At 41.3% G+C, this 20,661-nt stretch overlaps 2 protein-coding genes across 2 annotated transcripts; one reads left to right on the top strand and one right to left on the bottom strand.

The window, feature by feature from the left end:
- Positions 1-11,978: 11,978 nt before the first annotated feature.
- LOC124277796 (BTB/POZ domain-containing protein 6-like) lies at positions 11,979-14,156 on the top strand. Its single transcript, XM_046713511.1, has 2 exons — positions 11,979-12,252; positions 12,747-14,156. The coding sequence occupies exon 2, from the start codon at positions 12,805-12,807 to the stop codon at positions 13,780-13,782; it is 978 nt and encodes a 325-aa protein (XP_046569467.1). The 5' UTR covers positions 11,979-12,252; positions 12,747-12,804; the 3' UTR covers positions 13,783-14,156.
- A 1,372-nt stretch (positions 14,157-15,528) lies between these two features.
- Positions 15,529-16,500, bottom strand: LOC124277798 (glycoprotein 3-alpha-L-fucosyltransferase A-like). The gene has a single exon (XM_046713512.1). It carries the CDS (start codon positions 16,498-16,500, stop codon positions 15,529-15,531), a length of 972 nt encoding a protein of 323 aa, XP_046569468.1.
- Between the last annotated feature and the right edge of the window lie 4,161 nt (positions 16,501-20,661).

Here is a 20,661-nt window from a genome sequence, read left to right as displayed (position 1 = left end):
CGATCCCGTTAGTCGCCTCTTATGGGTTGCTGATGATCAATTATTACCTGGTCTTAACAGTTGGATTCTCCATAAAAATGGAAAGATTGTTTAGGTCCCTGGTGATTCGCTCCGAAATGACGATATGCTGTAGAAAGAGCGTGGATGTAAATCAACCTTTTTATGTAACGTCAACTGTCTAAATGACTGCTGAAAACCTCAGTGTACAGAAACCCTGTTTTACATTACAGTTATTCTGTTTGATTCTCTAACAATAAATAGCACAACAAAATTACATTTTCTGCACTTTCTATATTTTTATTGGCAATATATACAGATAGAAAAAGGGTGTAACTGCAAACCTATGATTTTTAACCCCACATAGCCATTTATATTCATAATTATCATAATTAGGGGGCGGTGGGGTAGCCTAGTGGTTAAAGCGTTCGCTCGTCACGCCCGGGTTCGATTCCCCACATGGGAACAATGCGTGAAGCCCAATTCTGGTGTCCCCGCCGTGAAATTGCTGGAATATTGCTGAAAGCGGCGTAAAACTAAACTCACTCACTCATAAATAGGTTTGTTTGTATGACTATTCTGACCCTTCGGCCGTTCAGTAAATTGATTTTAGATATGCACATACTACTACCAAAGGCGAGCATCACCTTCCGTGCTCCCGTCACTAGACAAATATCAAGTTTCAGTAATCTGTTGTTGTAGCTCGATAACTTGGAAAATGAATTGATTTTCTTGTTGACCAGCAAACATCGGATCTCCTCAACCGACAACTGATCAAAGGTGGCACGTTATTGGTTATATATACGTTTAAGGTCTCTTTCAGGGTGCCGTTGTTCAAAACAACCTCAGCCCTAAAACTACCGTAAGTCTGTGTTAAGGTATGGGTGTCGCTGTAGCTCTAAGATCGCTTTGTACAACGGTACCCAGGATTACAGCACTTACATTGCGATGTTCGTCACATGGAGGAGGAACTAGTCCAGACTTATACCCGCGAGTCTGTTAAAACAGCATGATACAGTTTAACATGGACTCGGACCCAGTGCTCTGACTCCCCTTAATCCCTTTAATGTCGAACGCCAGGCACGGTAAGAACAAGTACCACCTGTTAACGCATTTTGATCGTGCATCGACAGCCAGACCCGTCCTTTCATATGTTCTCTCTCTGCTGGACTACCATTTTTGTCTGCATTTCAGAAACATAAAACGACATTAAACTGTTTATAATTATTAATGACCTCAGTTCATACAGCTCGAGTCATGTTGTGTTTCTCAATCTCCATAACACCTGGACAATATGTTTCGCACATGGAAACAACCTGAGCTCGACAAGCCACGGTACCAGCCAGACCAAATTCCTGTGTATGTTGATCTAAGGGAAGTAACTCTTTGATAGCGCAAGCTCGTCACAGGCGGTAGAGCGCTCGTCGGCTGTTCTGAATCATCTCTACAGGTTTAATGTTTTTCCATAGACCTGCTATAGTAACATTTTGGTTGTTGTAAAATCATCCAGGTTGTCAACAGCTATTCCATGTACACATGGGTACAGTCTGGCTTTTAAACTACAATAAAAACACAAACTCCGGCTAACTTATCCTGTCTATTGTCCGAGCACAGGAAGCGGAACACATCAACCCCAGTTCCGCACCAAATGTCATCTACTTGAAAATATCTTTACACACATTCAGCATAAGTCATCGTGTTAAAACGGCAGCACCAGTTATTGAAAAATGTGGTCAGTTTTAATTGCTGGATGGATGTACATTAAAAAAGCTTAATTATCTTACACAATATCATGCAATCCCAGCTGTCACATGCCACCATCAGAACTGAAGTTTACTCTCTCATGCTCGTTCAGAGAGCCACTGATTTTATTTAGTGTAGTAGAACCTGTATGAAGGCAAATACAGTGGAGTTTAAGTTTGCTAAATGCGAGTGGTTCGAACTGTTAGTGTTTACCTGGATGATTTGTGATCGTCTACCTGTCACACGGGTATCGTTGGTTGGAGGGATGTTCTATCTGGTAGGTAGGGCTGGGACGAGTTGGTAATGAGTTGGACCCGGGTACCCATCTCAATACCCGGACCCGTTTTGATCATGTGACTAGTAGATTAAACAATATTGTATGTTATTATTTTATGATTAAAGGTTGTATTGTCTTTGAAGATTTAGACATAATTTCACTTCTTTTGAATATAATACGTATCAATGGTTAAGATATTGAAAACTCGAAATTTTAGCCTCGAGCTGAGGAATATATTGCCAGTTCTTGCAAATTTGATATCAGGGAATAACATAATGGCCACTGCGTATTCATAATTTAGTCGCAATTTGTGGCTGTGTCGAACCTTTGAAAATTCGAAATAATTTCCTGAAGAAAAATATCCCATTCCATTTCAATTGTCTTGTCATGAGTTGCATAGATGTCAAGTCTTCGATTTCAAACTAGACTATATATAGAGAATACTACACGAGGTCTCATTACAAACGAATTATACGAAAAACGAGTGTCCTTCCTATGGTATCTGACCGAGCGAAAGCGAGCACAGATACCATATGAAGATCACGAGTTTCGTATAATTCGTATGTAATGAGACCGAGTGTGGTATTTTATTTATTACCCACGTCTTACATGCATTAAATTGACAAAATAGCGTATTTTTGGTTATTTTTATGGTTTCAAACCGAAACCGGTTTCATAAAGAGGTTGCGGAAGAGTTTGTACTGTAGTACAATATTTGCATGACGTCACTGCCTTGGTAACCGACGTCACGATGCATGTCAGTTGTCATCGCCTCGTACAGCCTCCTACAGTAAACTACTCCGTAGCACCCCGTTTCTTGGTTTGCAGTTGCTTCATTCGGCTAACATCACTGGTGGAAACATTGCGTTTATGTTTTTCGACGGATATAATGTCTCAGTTCGACTCATAATTAAACAGCGACACGGCAACGTTCGCAATGTTTACATTCCCACAATGCATTTAAGTTGTAGAATGAATGAATTCACGTGTTTGTTATGAATGAAAAACTAGTTACGTCGGAATGTGACCTAATTGAGAGGTCATCGGTTATCCAATCAAATCGTTAGAATCTCAGGTCAAGTCGTTACGACACAGGTCAACGCGATACGACACTCGTGTGACGTACGAGATTAGTATGCAACTACCCATACGTTGACCACGTGGGTAATAAACACTGATATCACATCCTCCATTTTATAACTGTTATTAGTAAACAGAAATTTACTTAATTACACTATCGATGTCTTGGCTTGGTTTGGATTTCAATTATATACTTATTTCTATAAAAAGTAGACGTGGATATTTGATAAGGACAAACTTCATGGATGAACTACTTTTTATTCAGGCGATGCGACGTTTCGATACAGATTCTGGCATCCTTGTCAAGTATATAGTCCGTTTGGCTCAAAATCGGACCGATGAATTTCAATCTAACTCGAAAACAGCTAAACATAGAATACTCAATGAAACACTCATCATAATCATAACATCAGACCAACTCTGTGATTTTTTGCAGAATTTATGTCCTAAAATAAAAAGTTGTTTAACAAACTATCATTAAAATTTTGACTCAGTTCACTATTTGTTACGAGGGAGGACTGTAAAGGGAGGAACGGCTTGGTGTACGCGGAGCACGTGCACAACTGCCGACAGTCATTGATTCATTAACCTGTGCTGTGCCGTCTCCATGCCATTTTGCACACCTGGATGTTCCTCTCTTTGCACCCTCCCTCGGTAAGAATCTGTACCGAAACGTCGCATCATCTGACTAAAGTAGTAGCTCATCCATACAATGTGTCCTTATCTGACTCTCCAACATCGGGAAATGTTAACATTGATATTTCGTGTACAATGCGTTGTGGTGAATCAGGGTACAGCTGCTGCTAATTCCATCTTTTGACAAACTGGTGGTCCACTCGGGCCGGAAGTCTATCAATGGGCAAAACGGTAAAATATAGCAGTGGGTATAAATGTTGTGCCCAAACTGAAGATACGTTGTTCTATGCTTTGCATAAGTTTGTTTTATTTGTTGTATGACGTCGCACTCAGCGACACTGCAGCCATGAAACTGAACCAGACAATCCAGTGTCTGACGTCATGTGACAGGAGTGGTAAAACCCATTCATCTATCCGAAATTTCTGCTGAGAGGAGATTTTCCATGACTGATTGTTGTTTAACGCTGCACTATCTCAGCAATATTCCAGCTATATGGCGGTGGTCTGCAAATAATTGGGTCTGGACCAGACAATCCAGTAATCAATATCATGGGCATCGATCTACGCAATTGGGATACGATGACATATGTCAACCAAGTCAGCGAGCCTGACCACCCGATCCCGTTATTCGCCTTTATGGGTTGCTGATAATCAATTATTACCCGGGTCTTAACGGTTGGATTTTCCATAAAATGGAAACGTTACCGTTTAGGTCCCTGGTGATTCGCTCCGAAATGACTGTATGCTGTAGAAAGAACGTGGATGTAAATCAACCTTTTTATGTAACGTCAACTGTCTAAATGACTGCTGAAAAACTCAGTGTACAGAATCCTGTTTTACATTACAGTTATTCTGTTTGATTCTCTAACAATAAATAGCACAACAAAATTACATTTTCAGCACTTTCTATTTTTATTGGCAATATATACACATAGAAATAGGGTGTAACTGCAAACCTATGACTTTTAACCCCACATAGCCATTTATATTCATAATTATCATAATTAGGGGCGGTGGGTAGCCTAGTGGTTAAAGCGTTCGCTCGTCACGCCGAAGACCCGGGTTCGATTCCCCACATGGGAACAATGCGTGAAGCCCATTTCTGGGGTAGTCCCCGCCATGACATTGCTGGAATATTGCTAAAAGCGGCGTAAAAGTAAACTCACTCACTCGTGAATAGGTTTGTTTGTATGACTATTCTGACCCTTCGGCCGTTCCATACATTGATTTTAGATATGCACATGCCACTACTAACGGCGAGCATCACGTGCTCCCGGCCCTAGGCAAATATCAAGTTTCGGAAAACTGTTTTACAACTCAATAACTTGGAAAATCAACTGATTTACTTGTTGAGCAGCAAACATTGGATCTCCTCAACCGACAAAGGTGGGACGTTATTGGTTATATATACGTTTGAGGTCTCTTTCAGGGTGCCGTTGTACAAAACAACCTCAGCGCTAAAACTACCTTAAGTCTGTGTTAAGGTATGGGTGTCGCTGTAGCGCTAAGATCGCTTTGTACAACGGTACCCAGGATTACAGCACTTACATTGCGATGTTCGTCACATGGAGGAGGAACTAGTCCAGACTAACGCCGCCAGTCTATTAAAACAGCATGATCCAGTTTAACATGGACTCGGACCCAGTGCTCTGACTCCCCTTAATCCCTTAATGTCGAACGCCAGGCACGGTAAGAACAAGTACCACCTGTTAACGCATTTTGATCGTGCATCGACAGCCAGACCCGTCCTCTCACATGTTCTCTCTGCGCTGGACTACCATTTTGTCTGCATTTCAGAAACATAAAACGATAGTAAACTGTTTATAATTATTAATGATCTCAGTTCATACAGCTCGAGTCATGCTGTGTTTCCTAATCTCCATAACACCTGGACAATATGTTTCGCACATGGAAACAACCTGAACTCGACAAGCCACTGTACCAGCCAGACCAAATTCCTGCGTATGTTGATCTAAGGGAAGTAACTCTTTGATAGCTCGTCACAGGCGGTAGAGCGCTCGTCGGCTGTTCTGAATCCTCTCTACAGGTTTAATGTTTTTCCATAGACTGCTATAGTATCATTTTTTGGTTGTTGTAAAATCATCCAGGTTGCCAACAGCTATTCCATGTACACATGGTGACAGTCTGGCTTTTTAAACTACAATAAAACACAAATTCCGGCTAACTTATCCTGTCTATTGTCGGAGTTGACAGGAAGCGGAACACATCAACCCAAGTTCCGCACCAAATGTCATCTACTTGAAAATATCTTTACACACATTCAGCATAAGTCATCGTGTTAAACACGGCAGCACCAGTTATTAAAAATGTGGTCAGTTTTAATTGCTGGATGGATGTACATTAAAAACTTTAATTATCTTACACAATATAATGCAATCACAGCTGTCACATGCCTCCATCAGAACTGAAGTGTACTCGCTCATGCTCGTTCAGAGAGCCACTGAGTTTTATTTAGTGTAGTAGAACCTGTATGAAGGCAGATACAGTGGAGTTTAAGTTTGCTAAATGCGAGTGGTTCGAACTGTTAGTGTTTACCTGGATGATTTGTGATCGTCTACCTGTCACACTGGTATCGTTGGTTGGAGGGATGTTCTATCTGGTAGGTAGGGCTGGGACGGGTTGGTAATGAGTTGGACCCGGGTACCCATCTCAATACCCGGACCCGTTTTGATCATGTGACTAGTAGATTAAAACAATATTGTATGTTATTATTTTATGATTAAAGGTTGTATTGTCTTTGAAGATTTAGACATAATTTCACTTCTTTTTGAATATAATATGTATCAATGGTTAAGATATTGAAAAACTCGAAATTTTAGCCTCCGAGCTGAGGAATATATTGCCAGTTCTTGCAAATTTAATGTCAGGGAATAACATAATGGCCACTGCGTATTCATAATTTAGTCGCAATTTGTGGCTGTGTCGAACCTTTGAAAATTCGAAATATTTACCTGAAGAAAAATATCCCATTCCATTTCAATTGTCTTGTCATGAGTTGCATAGATGTCAAGTCTTCGATTTCAAACTAGACTATATATAGAGAATATTACACGAGGTCTCATTACAAACGAATTATACGAAACGAGTGTCCTTCCTATGGTATCTGACCGAGCGAAAGCGAGCACAGATACCATATGAAGATCACGAGTTTCGTATAATTCGTATGTAATGAGACGGAATACGTGGTATTTCATTTATTATCCACGTCTTACATGCATTAAATTGACAAAATAGCGTATTTTTGGTTATTTTTATGGTTTCAAACCGAAACCGGTTTCATAAAGAGGTCGCGGAAGAGTTTGTACTGTAGTACAATATTTGCATGACGTCACTGCCTTGGTAACCGACGTCACGATGCATGTCAGTTGTCATCGCCTCGTATAGCCTCCTACAGTAAACTACTCCGTAGCACCCCGTTTCTTGGTTTGCAGTTGCTTCACTCGGCTAACATCACTGACGGAAACATTGCGTTTATGTTTTCGACGGATATAATGTCTCAGTTCGACTCATAATTAAACAGCGACACGGCAACGTTCGCAATGTTTACATTCCACAATGCATTCAAGTTGTAGAGTGAATGAATTCACGTGTTTGTTAAGAATGAAAAACGTGACCTAATTGAGAGGTCATCGGTTATCCAATCAAATCGTTAGAATCTCAAGGTCAAAGTCGTTACGACACATACAGGTCAACGCGATACGACACTCTCGTGTGACGTACGAGATTAGTATGCAACTACCCATACGTTGACCACGTGGTAATAAATTCGGATATCACATCCTCCATTTTATAACTGTTATTAGTAAACAGAAATTTACTTAATTACACTATCGATGTCTTGGCTTGGTTTGGATTTCAATTATATACTTATTTCTATAAAAAGTAGACATGGATATTTGATAAGGAAAAACTTCATGGATGAACTACTTTTTATTCAGGCGATGCGACGTTTCGATACAGATTCTGGTATCCTTGTCAAGTTTCGTATAATTCGTATGTAATGAGACGGAGTGTGGTATTTTGGCATTTATTATCCACGTCTTACATGCATTAAATTGACAAAATAGCGTATTTTTGGTTATTTTTATGGTTTCAAACCGGAAACCGGTTTCATAAAGAGGTCGCGGAAGAGTTTGTACTGTAGTACAATATTGCATGACGTCACTGCCTTGGTAACCGACGTCACGATGCATGTCAGTTGTCATCGCCTCGTATAGCCTCCTACAGTAAACTACTCCGTAGCACCCCGTTTCTTGGTTTGCAGTTGCTTCACTCGGCTAACATCACTGACGGAAACATTGCGTTTATGTTTTTCCACGGATATAATGTCTCAGTTCGACTCATAATTAAACAGCGACACGGCAACGTTCGCAATGTTTATTCCACAATGCATTCAAGTTGTAGAGTGAATGAATTCACGTGTTTGTTAAGAATGAAAAACGTGACCTAATTGAGAGGTCATCGGTTATCCAATCAAAATCGTTAGAATCTCAGGTCAAGTCGTTACGACACAGGTCAACGCGATACGACACTCGTGTGACGTACGAGATTAGTATGCAACTACCCATACGTTGACCACGGGTAATAAATTCGGATATCACATCCTCCATTTTATAACTGTTATTAGTAAACAGAAATTTACTTAATTACACTATCGATGTCTTGGCTTGGTTTGGATTTCAATTATATACTTATTTCTATAAAAAGTAGAGATGGATATTTGATAAGGAAAAAACTTCATGGATGAACTACTTTTTATTCAGGCGATGCGACGTTTCGATACAGATTCTGGTATCCTTGTCAAGTATAGTCCGTTTGGCTCAAAACTCGAAAACAACTAAACACAGAATACTCAATGAAACACTCATCATAATCATAACATCAGACCAACTCTGTGATTTTTTGCAGAATTTATGACCTAAAATAAAAAGTTGTTTAACAAACTATCATTAAAATTTTGACGCAGTTCACTATTTGTTACGAGGGAGGACTGTAAAGGGAGGAACGGCTTGGTCTACGCGGAGCACGTGCACAACTGCCGACAGTCATTGATTCATTAACCTGTGCTGTGCCGTCTCCATGCCATTTGCACACCTGGATGTTCCTCTCTTTGCACCCCTCCCTCGGTAAGAATCTGTACCGAAACGTCGCATCATCTGACTACAGTAGTAGTTCAACCATACCATTTGTCCATATCTGGCTCTCAACATCGGGAAATGTTAACATTGATATTTCGTGTACAACGCGTTGTAGTGAATCAGGGTACAGCTGCTGCTAATTCCATCTTTTGACAAACTGGTGGTACACTCGGGCCGGAAGTCTATCAATGGGCAAAACGGTAAAATATAGCAGTGGGTATAAATGTTGTGCCCAAACTGAAGATACGTTGTTCTATGCTTTGCATAAGTTTGTTTATTTGTTGTATGACGTCTCACTCAGCGACACTGCAGCCATGACACTGAACCAGATAATCCAGTGACTGACGTCATGTGACAGGAGTGGTAAAACCCATTCATCTATACGAAATTCCTGCTGAGGAGGAGATTTTCCATGACTGATTGTTGTTTAACGCTGCACTATCTCAGCAATATTCCAGCTATATGGCGGTGGTCTGCAAATAATTGGGTCTGGACCAGACAATCCAGTAATCAATATCATGGGCATCGATCTACGCAATTGGGATACGATGACATATGTCAACCAAGTCAACAAGCCTGACCACCCTGATCCCGTTATTCGCCTTTTATGGGTTGCTGATGATCAATTATTACCCGGGTCGTAACAGTTGGATTTATCATAAAAAATGGAAACGTTACCGTTGAGGTCCCCTGGTGATTCGCTCGAAATGACTGTATGCTGTAGAAAGAACGTGGATGTAAATCAACCTTTTATGTAACGTCAACTGTCTTGTGACTGCTGAAAACTCAGTGTACATAATCCTGTTTTACATTACAGTTATTCTGTTTGATTCTCTAACAATAAATAGCACAACAAATTTACATTTTCAGCACTTTCTATTTTTTATTGGCAATATATACACATAGAAATAGGTGTAACTGCAAACCTATGATTTTTAACCCCACATAGCCATTTATATTCATAATTATCATGCAATTAGGGGACGGTGGGGTAGCCTAGTGGTTAAAGCGTTCGCTCGTCACGCCGAAGACCCGGGTTCGATTCCCCACATGGGAACAATGCGTGAAGCCCATTTCTGGGGTCCCCGCCGTGACATTGCTGGTATATTGCTAAAGCGGCGTAAAGTAAAACTCACTCACTCTCGTGAATAGGTTTGTTTGTATGACTATTCTGACCCTTCGGCCGTTCCATACATTGATTTTAGATATGCACATGCTACTACTAAAGGCGAAGCATCACGTGCTCCCGGCCCTAGGCAAATATCAAGTTTCGGAAAACTGTTTTACAACTCAATAAGCATGATCCAGTTTAACATGGACTCGGATCCAGTGCTCTGACTCCCATAATCCCCTTAATGCCGAACGCCAGGCACGGTAAGAACAAAGTACCACCTGTTAACGCATTTTGATCGTGCATCGACAGCCAGACCGTCCTCTCCGCATGTTCTCCTCTCCGCTGGACTACCATTTTTTGTCTGCATTTCAGAAACATAAAACGATAGTGAAACTGTTTATAATTATTAATGATCTCAGTTCATACAGCTCGAGTCATGCTGTGTTTCTCTAATCTCCATAACACCTGGACAATATGTTTCGCACATGGAAACAACCTGAACTCGACTAAGCCACGGTACCAGCCAGACCAAATTCCTGTGTATGTTGATCTAAGGGGAAGTAACTCTTTGATAGCTCGTCACAGGCGGTAGAGGCGCTCGTCGGCTGTTCTGAATCATCTCTACAGGTTTAATGTTTTCCATAGACTGCTATAGTAACATTTTTTTGGCTGTTGTAAAATCATCCAGGTTGTCAACAGCTATTCCATGTACACATGGGTACAGTCTGGCTTTAAACTACAATAAAAACACAAATTCCGGCTAACTTATCCTGTCTATTGTCGGAGCACAGGAAGCGGAACACATCAACCCCAGTTCCGCACCAAATGTCATCTACTTGAAAATATCTTTACACACATTCAGCATAAGTCATCGTGTTAAAAACGGCAGCACCAGTTATTAAAAATGTGGTCAGTTTTAATTGCTGCATGGATGTACATTAATTTTTTAATTATCTTACACAATATCATGCAATCCCAGCTGTCACATGCCTCCATCAGAACTGAAGTTTACTCTCTCATGCTCGTTCAGAGAGCCACTGATTTTTATTTAGTGTAGTAGAACCTGTATGAAGGCAGATACAGTGGAGTTTAAGTTTGCTAAATGCGAGTGGTTCGAACTGTTAGTGTTTACCTGGATGAGTTGTGATCGCCTACCTGCCACACTGGTATCGTTGGTTGGAGGGATGTTATGGCTGGTAGGTAGGGCTGGGACGGGTGGGTAATGAGTTGGACCCGGGTACCCATCTCAATACCCGGACCCGTTATGATCTCGGACTAGTAGATTAAACAATATTGTTTGTTATTCTTTCATGATTAAAGGTTGTATTGTCATTGACGATTTAGACATAATTTCACTTCTTTTGACTATAATGTGTATACATGGTTAAGATATTGAAAATCTCGAAATTTTAGCCTCCGAGCTGAGGAATATATTGTCATTTCTCGCAAATTTGATGTCAAGGATAAATATAATGGGAATCCGGGTAGGATAGGGTAATAGGGGGCGGGGTACCCGGGTAGAACATTTGGACCCGTCCCAGCCCTAGGTACCACAGTACATAACGATGCCAAATGACCTGGACAAACTTGGAATATATGACACAGTAGACAGTTTCATGTTTATTACGTTCCGAACTAACAAAGCATAACGTAGATGGCTTTTCTCAGGTGAAGAATTGACTTGCCAGTGCGTGTGTTTGTGTCAGTGTCATCTGTGCGTTAGGATATCCTCATTTTTTCGAAGATACCTTTCTATTATTATCATCATACAGGGATTCATAAACATAGTTCATGATATAGCTGGAATCGTGCAATCGGAGGTTTTATGATTAGTGGAAGTGTTTTTATAAATTATGTATTGTTTGTACTGCAATAAAAACAACAAAATAAAACAGGAAAACGACCCCAAACCCTTCAAACAAACAAGGTTGTTGTGTACCTGTTCAACTGACACTGTTTTACTTCCAGTTTGGAATATGTCGAACGAGAGAAAGAAGTCGTTGTTGGTGGACAACTGGCAGTCGGGCAAGACTATCACAGAGTGCAATCTACGCATGCTCAACACTGGCGATTTCAGTGACGTCACCTTCCTCGTGGGGTCAGAGAGACAGGTGGTAGGAGCTCACCGCTACGTTCTTGTCAGTCGATGCTGTGTTTTTCATGCGATGTTCTGTGGCTCCCGAGCAGAGAAGGGGGAGATAACCATCCCTGATATCGCGCCAAATATTTTCCAGAGAGTTCCTGAGGTATGCATTTCCCCAAACCCATTCGGTCTTATGTCTGGACAGTTTGCAAAATTGATCGCTCAAAAGTCTTGTGGCTTAATATAAAGACACACGATAAGGTTCATCTTTGAAAGACGACAATGATAAATGATTTATTATTAGTTTGAAATCTTAGTATTTATTGTATATTACTTTCCTATGAAAGTTTGATATGCCAACCACGAAGACCACCATGGGTGACAGAGCATTATCAGCTGCAGCCCCACTGCTTTGGAACAGCCTCCCAATCACAATCAGAAAAATCAAGTGTAAAGACTCAAAAAAGACCTATAAACCCATCTGTTCTCAATATCCCCCTCATAGTCTTTCTGACTTTCTTCTTCAGCGCCGTTCAGCAAATACTTTTTGGAAACAGGCTATATAAATTCATTATCGTTATCAACATTATATGTCATAATGTACGTAAAATGCTATTTTTGAATGCCATAATGAAGTTTTTCCAATTGCCTTTGTAGATATCTATACACAGACGTGGCTCATATCACCAGTAAGAATGTCATTGGATTACTGTACATGTCTCGAAAATATTACTCGGATGAATTGTTCAGCCTGTGTCAGACATTCCTGGAGACGTCCCTGTCAGAAGACACTGCCTGTGATATCCTGGAGCAGTGTCATGTATATGGAGAACTGGACCAGGAACAGAAGGCACTGAAGCTCCTGACAGAAGGAGGGAAGAGAGTCACCAAGTCTCCAGGATTTGTGGATCTTTGCTCTCAGTGCCTGGGGAATTTCCTAAAGTCAGAGACGCTCAAGTTACAGGAAGGAGACATATTCGAGGCAGTTCTGTCATGGACAAAAGCAAGATGCAAGAAAGAAGGAGTAGTTGACTCTCCTGAGAACAGGCGGAAACTCCTGGGAGATATGAGGTATGAGATCCGGTTTACCAATATGCCCCTGGAGTATCTTGTGAACGTTGTAGGTCCTTCTGGGATCCTAACAGACACTGAGAGAATTCGTATGGTTGAAAAAACTGTTACTTCAAACACTGACATTTTTCCTTTCAAAGAAGAGCAGAGGAAGACAGTTGAGGAGAGTAACAGCTGCAGATACGTGCACAGACTGGACCAGTACGATGACTACATCCAGATCCCTCCTGGAACACATGCTATCTCCTTCACTGTTAGTAAGAACATAGATCTGCTTGGGTGTCAGCTGTATGGCCCGTATAATGATAAGATCTACACTCTCAGCGTCAGGCTGTATGACCAGAAGAACAAGGTGGTAGCAGAGCCATTACAGAAGGCGAAGCGGAAGCTTCAAGGTCGTGGGCAGATTACTGACATTCTGTTTCCAGCATCTGTGCCGCTGTTGCCAGGGTCTGTCTACACCCTCTGCTTGGACATGAATGGGGCTTACAGTTTCTGGGGCTCCGGGGGAAAGTTGTCAGTTACAGTTGATAAAGTGACCTTCACCTTCTCAGATTCTGAAAAGAGCACAGCGGGAACCTCAAAAAATGGCGGCCAACTTCCTGCTCTAATTTTCAAGTAAACTGAATGAATCAAGGGACATATTCCTAAATTCAGTTTGAATGTTGGGGTGACACTGTTAGCGTTTAAGGAAAAGATGAAGATGATGAAAAGAACTTACGTCATATATACAGCCAACTTCCGGTTGTCTCGAAGCTTGGCCACTGCGTATTCATAATTTAGTCGCAATTTGTGGCTGTGTCGAACCTTTGAAAATTCGAAATATTTACCTGAAGACAAATATCCCATTCCAATCGTCTTATCAAGAGTTGCATAGATGTAGGTCAAGTCGTTTTTAAACTAGACTATACATTCGGATATCACGTCCTCCATTTTATACCTGTTATTATGGTACCAAGTAAACAGAAACTTACTTAATTACACTATCGATGTCTTTGCTTGGTTTGGATTTCAATTATTTCTATAAAAAGTAGACAAGGATATTTGAAAAGGACAAACTTTATGGATGGACTACTTCTTTATTCAGGTGATGCGACGTTTCGATACAGATTCTGGTATCGTTGTCAAGCAAGTAAGAATCTGTATCGAACCTCGCATCATTTGAAAAAGAAGACGTAGTTCAACCATGAAGGTTGTCCTTATCTGACTCTCCAACTTCTGGAAATGTTAACATTGATATGTCGTGTACAGTGCGTGGTAGTGATGAAGGGTACAGCTGCTGGAAATTCCATCTTTTGACAAACTGGTGGTACACTCGGTCCGGTAGTCTACCAGTGGACAAAACGGTAAAAATATAGTAGTGGGTAAAAATGGTGTGTCATATTCAACATACGTTATTCTATGCTTTGCATTAAGTTTGTTTATTTGTTGTATAACGTCTCACTCAGCAATCCTGCAGCTTTGTGGCAGGGAGCAATCAATAATCAATTCTGAACAAGACAATCCAGTGACTGCCGCCATGTGATACTAGTGGTACATGTGATAAAACCCATTCCGTATCTATACGAGGAGATTTTCCATGATTGATTGTTGTTTAAAGCGTCAGTCAGCAATAGTCCAGCTATATGTAAATAAACTGTAAATAATCGAGTTTGGACCAGGCAATCCAGTCATCAACATCATGAGCATCGATATACGCACTTGGGATACGATGACATGTGTCAACCAAGTCAGCGAGTCTCACCACCCGATCCCGTTAGTCGCCTCTTATGGGTTGCTGAAGACCAATTCTAACCCGGATCTTCAAGGTTGGATTTTCCATGAAAATGGAAAGGTTATCGTTTAGGTCCCTGGTGACTCGCTCCTAACACAGATACACACTGGATTTGCATCAAAGTAAGGCCCAAGTAACCCCAGTCTTCAACGAGAATAACGATGATAATGCATTTAGACGCAGAGGATAACAATGTCAACACTAGAAATTATCGCCAAATCAATTCCACTGAGGTATAGACAAAGCATCTTTGAATGGCATTTAGAGGTGATACACATAAGGAAGCGAGTTTTTTATCGATTTCAACTTCTTTATTATGAGGAACCCAACGTTTCGAAGAATATCCTTATTCGCCTGATGAAGGAGTAAGGATATACTCCGAAACGTGTTGTTCCTCATAATAAAGAAGTTGACATCCATAAAAACTCGCGTTCTTATCTGTGAATAGGATAGATCACTGTACATAAGTGATGACTTCAGGCGTTTGAGAAAAGGGTAAGCACACCCTGCCCTGCAAAAAGGACCCACACGCACACATTTGCATATTTGTTTCCTGACACACCATAACAACCTTACTCCTTGCGACTGCGTTATTTATGAAGATAAATCCTTAGGGGGAAAACAAAGCCCTTTATCGAACCACTTCCCTATGTCCGTGTAGACTGTCTTGTACTTCTCAACATGCCACAGTCTTTCACACATGTCACACATAGGCACTGCATCGTAGTGGTAGGTCATGTATACAATGTTTCCATTTCTGACTATAGGATATTCTTCTGCAATGGGCTGATACTGGTCCTTTCGGCGTAGAATGTCGACATAGTCTCTTTCATTGTCAGCCAGCTCGTTCAAATACTGGGCAAGGCGTTGTGGCGACACAAAGTCAGCTGCATTGATGAAGGTTTCTGGTGGAGCAACGCCACTGTAGTTGCCCCCACCTCTGGTCACAATGATCATGTCAGAGTTAAAATAACGGAAAAACTTCTCTGTTATGTAGTCTTTGCAAAACGCATTTTCAAAGGCGAGGTAGAATTTATATTTTTTAGAGAGAATATTCAGACACGACTCATCCTTCGACCTTGAACATTGTTTATTACCACAGTGTCCGTATATATCAATTTGGATGTATTTACTCATTTCCCGAACGTATTTCATTCTTCTACTCATGGTCCGGCAGTTGCTGACCACCCATACAACAGCTCCTTCCTTCCGTGACCAGATCTGTGAGTAGTTTCTTGATGGTCGCCGTTCCCGTTTGAGAAATGTTTCGTTTTTCATTTGGAAGATGGCGTATGGCGTCCTGATGTCGGCGTCGGCCCTGTAGTCCATCGTCCAGTTGAACTTTGAGCTCCAGTGTTCGTTGTGAAAATGCATCGTCTCCTTCGACCATTGTGGAGGTTCGTGATTGTGTAACACCCACACTTGATTTTTAAGTTTCTCTGGAGGGATTTTATCCAAGAGCTGTGCTGTAAATATAAGAGCGTCACTCTGGTTATAAAAGGCTCTGTTTGTCGTAACTCGACATCTGGACTCCGGACATCCACGTAAAGGATGCAGTCTCGACATTACTGGGTGATATCTCGTCGGACTATACCAGAGAATAACCTTCGTGTCAGTAGTCACAAGATCAGTCGCCGGCTCAATAACACCTCTTCCTAAAAGCACAGCAAGACTTTTGTTCTCTGCTCTGGAAATAACGGTGTCCGGTATATGGCGATATACTTTTTTGAAGTGTTGTCATAGGAACGTGACCCTCAGTGGTGGCTCTTTGTTTCCTTTCTTTGTAAACGTTAATTTTCCTTGTTACATCAAATTTGTCGAGGTTGAAAGAATTTACGTTTGTTAACTCTGTTACTGGATGCGAGTCACCCTGGATGATGACCTGTCTGTTCCGGAAAGAGTTTCCAGTCTCAGTAATCAGAGCATTGGTCTTGAATTCAAGACTTCTTATGTCTCTTGAATACATGAGATTGAGAGACAAGGATAACAGGAAGCAGAGAGAAGCTATGACCCATGTCACCTTAGAAAGACGAGAGCTGTTGGCAAGGCGGCCAAATCTGAAATGAAAATAAATGGTAATAATTTTGTGATCAGAAAATCATGATCCCCTTATGCATATACTACTATCTATCGAAATTGAGTAGGTGCTTACCAACCATTTCGTTGATTAAGGAAATAGTGACCAACCTGTCAATACTTTGACACACCCGGGGAGCCTTTGCGAAATTTAATCTCAACGCTTTTGTGCCATAATGTTTTACATTCGTGACCCACTCGTGTTATTCCGGGAGGTTACGGAAAGGGGCGAGTGGTGACGGGTGGTGTTTACGGAAATTTCTCGTTTTTTCAATCATTTGTTATTTTAAAATTTTTGCTTCGATTATTTTCTCGTTATTTCAATTATTTTCTCCGAATTACGAGTTTTGTCTTCTTAATTCAATTATTTTCGAAGTAAAAACAATCGAAGTGACAAGAAAAATCTCCTAATCACGAGAAAATATTTTAACTTTCTAACACCTGAACAGCGGAATATTAGATGGTCTACCATGACATTCTCAGTATTCTATTGCTTTGCGAGTGAGTGAGTTTAGTTTTACGCCGCTTTTAGCAATCTTCCTGCAATTTCACGGCGGGGGACAACATATATGGGCTTCCCACATTGTACCTATGTAGGGAATCGGTCTCGGGTCTTCAGCGTAATAAGCGGACGTTGTAACCACTAGGCTACCCCACCGCCCCTATTGCTTTATGATAGACCGGGCCCTGATTTCTCGAAACAAACTTCAGTCTAAGTTTTGACTTAAGTTACGAGTTTTACTCAAATTTTAGAAAATCCATTTCCCAGAATGAACAGAAATTGATATTAAACTCAAACATAGTAGACACTTTGAGTTTGGTGGATAGAATTACTTAGTTGTTTGGGCTTTTTAAAAAAAAAATGCATCTGTTCCAAATTGTGAAACTCAGTTTCCCAAATGTGCCAAGACCATGTCATTGCCATGTGTACGGCACAACTTGACCAAACACCCCCTACCCCCAATCCCCAAACCTCACGATTATTACCAATACTGTAGGTGTGGAAGCGTCTTATGTTGTCGAGTATATTTTTCTAAAGGTGGCAAAGAGAATCACTCTTACCTTAGCCTGTACATTGCAGCATTAGGTCGGGCACATTGTGGAGACACCCTGTCAATACATGACAGTTTATGTATACGTCAGTTATATAGACCACAGCTGTTGGCAAGTCAAGTTAATTATACCTTAATTCTATTTGTGATCGATTTCATCAATGCTGAAAGTTTCCCATTTCAGATAGTATAAACTAATTTCTATTGACCACGATGCTACTCTTCGCAATATTAACAATCACGTTGGTAGGATGTAAGAGTGACCTTGCGTTAGTGACACTGATACAGTGATGGGCGGTGGGGTAGCCTAGTGGTTAAAGCCTTCGCTCGTCATGCCGAAGATCCGTGTTCGATTCCTCACATGGGTACAATGTGTGAAGCGCATTTCTGGTGTCCGTCGCCGTGATATTGCTGGAATATTGCTAAAAGCGGCGTAAAACTAAACTCACTCACTCGCTCAGGGCAAAACGTCACCATTAGCATCAACAATTTCAAAGAGACTCGCTGCATCAGTGTGGGGTTTCCTCCCTCAGAATTATTAATTTTTTAGCTAGTTTAATTGATCATTGGTCTGTCAACGTCCTTTATCCAGCCTCATGTAAGAATGTCGAGTTTTGATTGGTTCACGTGACTCTGATAAAATACCATGTACACCCGTCACGATCCGCGAGCAGGGAGTACAACGCGATGACCAAACGAAGTGAGAAATGAGTGCATCACCAAGCCTTTGGTAACGTGCGCTGCATTGAGGTCAATCGATCAGCTGTTGTCAACATCGGATCTCACATAAATAAAAACAAGTCGATTCGATGCGTATTGTTTTCTTTTGATTTAGTAAAAACATTCGGCCTCCGGATCGGGGAATACAACCTTACTAGGGACTGATAAAACCCCGTATTTCCCTCGACACGATGTGATAACTTATAGTAACCAATAACTGTCAATGGGTAACATATGTTAGATTTGGGATTACAGTATCTCAGTAAAGTACAGATTCTATCACTATTGTTAGGTTGAGTCCCGTCCAGGATTCGAACCCGCATTCTCAGAGTAAGGCACCTAATCGCCAGCACACACAGTCAGCGATTTAACCCACTCAGCCAACGCAACTTCCACAAAAATTGAAGTCGGATAACTGGTAGTCTCGACTGCGGACTTTGTGTACCTCTCTGACAAGTGTTAATTGGTACGGCTCCCATGGCCGAAAGCTATGAGCATACAATGCCAGTTAGGAAGTAGTCAAATTGAAGATGTGTTATATTTGGGATTACATCGCTGACTTTGTGCTCTGGCGATTCGATGCCTGACTCTGAGAGTGTGGGTTCAAATCCCGGATGGCACTCAACATAACAACACCACTAGAATCTATTGTCTATTGAAAGTGTAATCCATAATGTAACCTATGTCATATTCAACTTATTTCTAAATGGCATTGTGAAATCTCGACAGGGACAACAATAACAGCATCAGCAGCAGCATCAACAGCAACAACAAGAACAAAAGTCAACCAAACAAACAAAAGCATCCCGTTAATCATTATATCATCCGCCATTTAGCGTTTTGCGACTACAGTCCGTTTGGCTTAAAAGCGTACCGAGAAGCACGTTCACAGACAAAGTTATTTATTCATTAACCTGTGCTGTGCCGTCTCCATCCGTTCTCGAACCTGGCTGTCCCTTTGTCTGCACTCCTCCCTCGTAACAAACAGTGAACTGTGTCAATATTTTGATGATAGTTTGTTAAACAACTTTTTTATTTTTAGGACAAAAATTCTGCAAAAACCTCACAGAGTGGGTATGATGTTTTGATTATGATCAGCGTTTCATTGAGTATTTTATGTTTATTAGTTTTCGAGTTAGAATGCAATTCATCGGTCCGCTTTTGAGCCAAACAGACTATAGTTAATGAGTAAATGCCAAGGAATCACAGTCAAACAGTGATGACAACAGGTGTTGGCCAACAGGTGGACGTATCCCGTCCGATCCTGCAGATTTAATCTGCGAACACCTGGAGCCATCAGTTGCACTGTCACAGATGTTCGTGGCTTTAGCTTTTTTTGAATCAAACATTCGTCCTTGTGTCTTCGTAGGAAGGCGACTTTCTTGGGCGTGTAAAACATGGGCCGTTTTTCGTTTTCGCCTTCGTGCGAAAGGGTGGACATTGCAACAATGGGTTGCCTTCACCTTCCTGCGAATGATCTTCAGTAACCCATGCTTGTCGTAAGATGAGAGAGTAACGTGATCGGGTGGTCAGGCTCGCTGACTTGGTTGACACATGTCATCGTATCCCAATTATGTAGATCGATGCTCAGGGTGTTGTTCACTGGATTGTCTGGTCCAGACTCTATTGTTACAGATCGCCGCCATATGAAACGGAATATTGTGCAGCGTAAAACTAAACTCACTCACTTATCACATATTATAGCGTGGTGGCCAAGAGCACAGTGGTGTAGTGGTTAGCATGCTGGCCTCTAACGCCAAAGACCAGAGTTCAGATCCCGATGGAGACACCAAAATTTGTGACCTAGGTCTCATGCTGTGTTGCTGTCCCTGGGCAAGGCGCTTCGTCCACATTGCACTCAAGTCCACCCAGCTGTTCA

This window comes from Haliotis rubra, unplaced genomic scaffold (assembly GCF_003918875.1).
Source record: "Haliotis rubra isolate DU_JTF1 unplaced genomic scaffold, ASM391887v1 Scf2273, whole genome shotgun sequence".
NCBI lineage: Eukaryota > Metazoa > Mollusca > Gastropoda > Lepetellida > Haliotidae > Haliotis > Haliotis rubra.
Note: the sequence above shows the minus strand (reverse complement) of the source record. Positions and strands in the feature narration are given on the sequence as shown.

What these genes read in the sequence shown, in the direction of transcription:
- LOC124277796 (XM_046713511.1), top strand. Translation starts at nt 12,805, where the DNA reads ATGTCTCGAAAATATTACTCGGATGAATTGTTCAGCCTGTGTCAGACA.
- LOC124277798 (XM_046713512.1), bottom strand. Translation starts at nt 16,500, where the DNA reads ATGTCGAGACTGCATCCTTTACGTGGATGTCCGGAGTCCAGATGTCGA.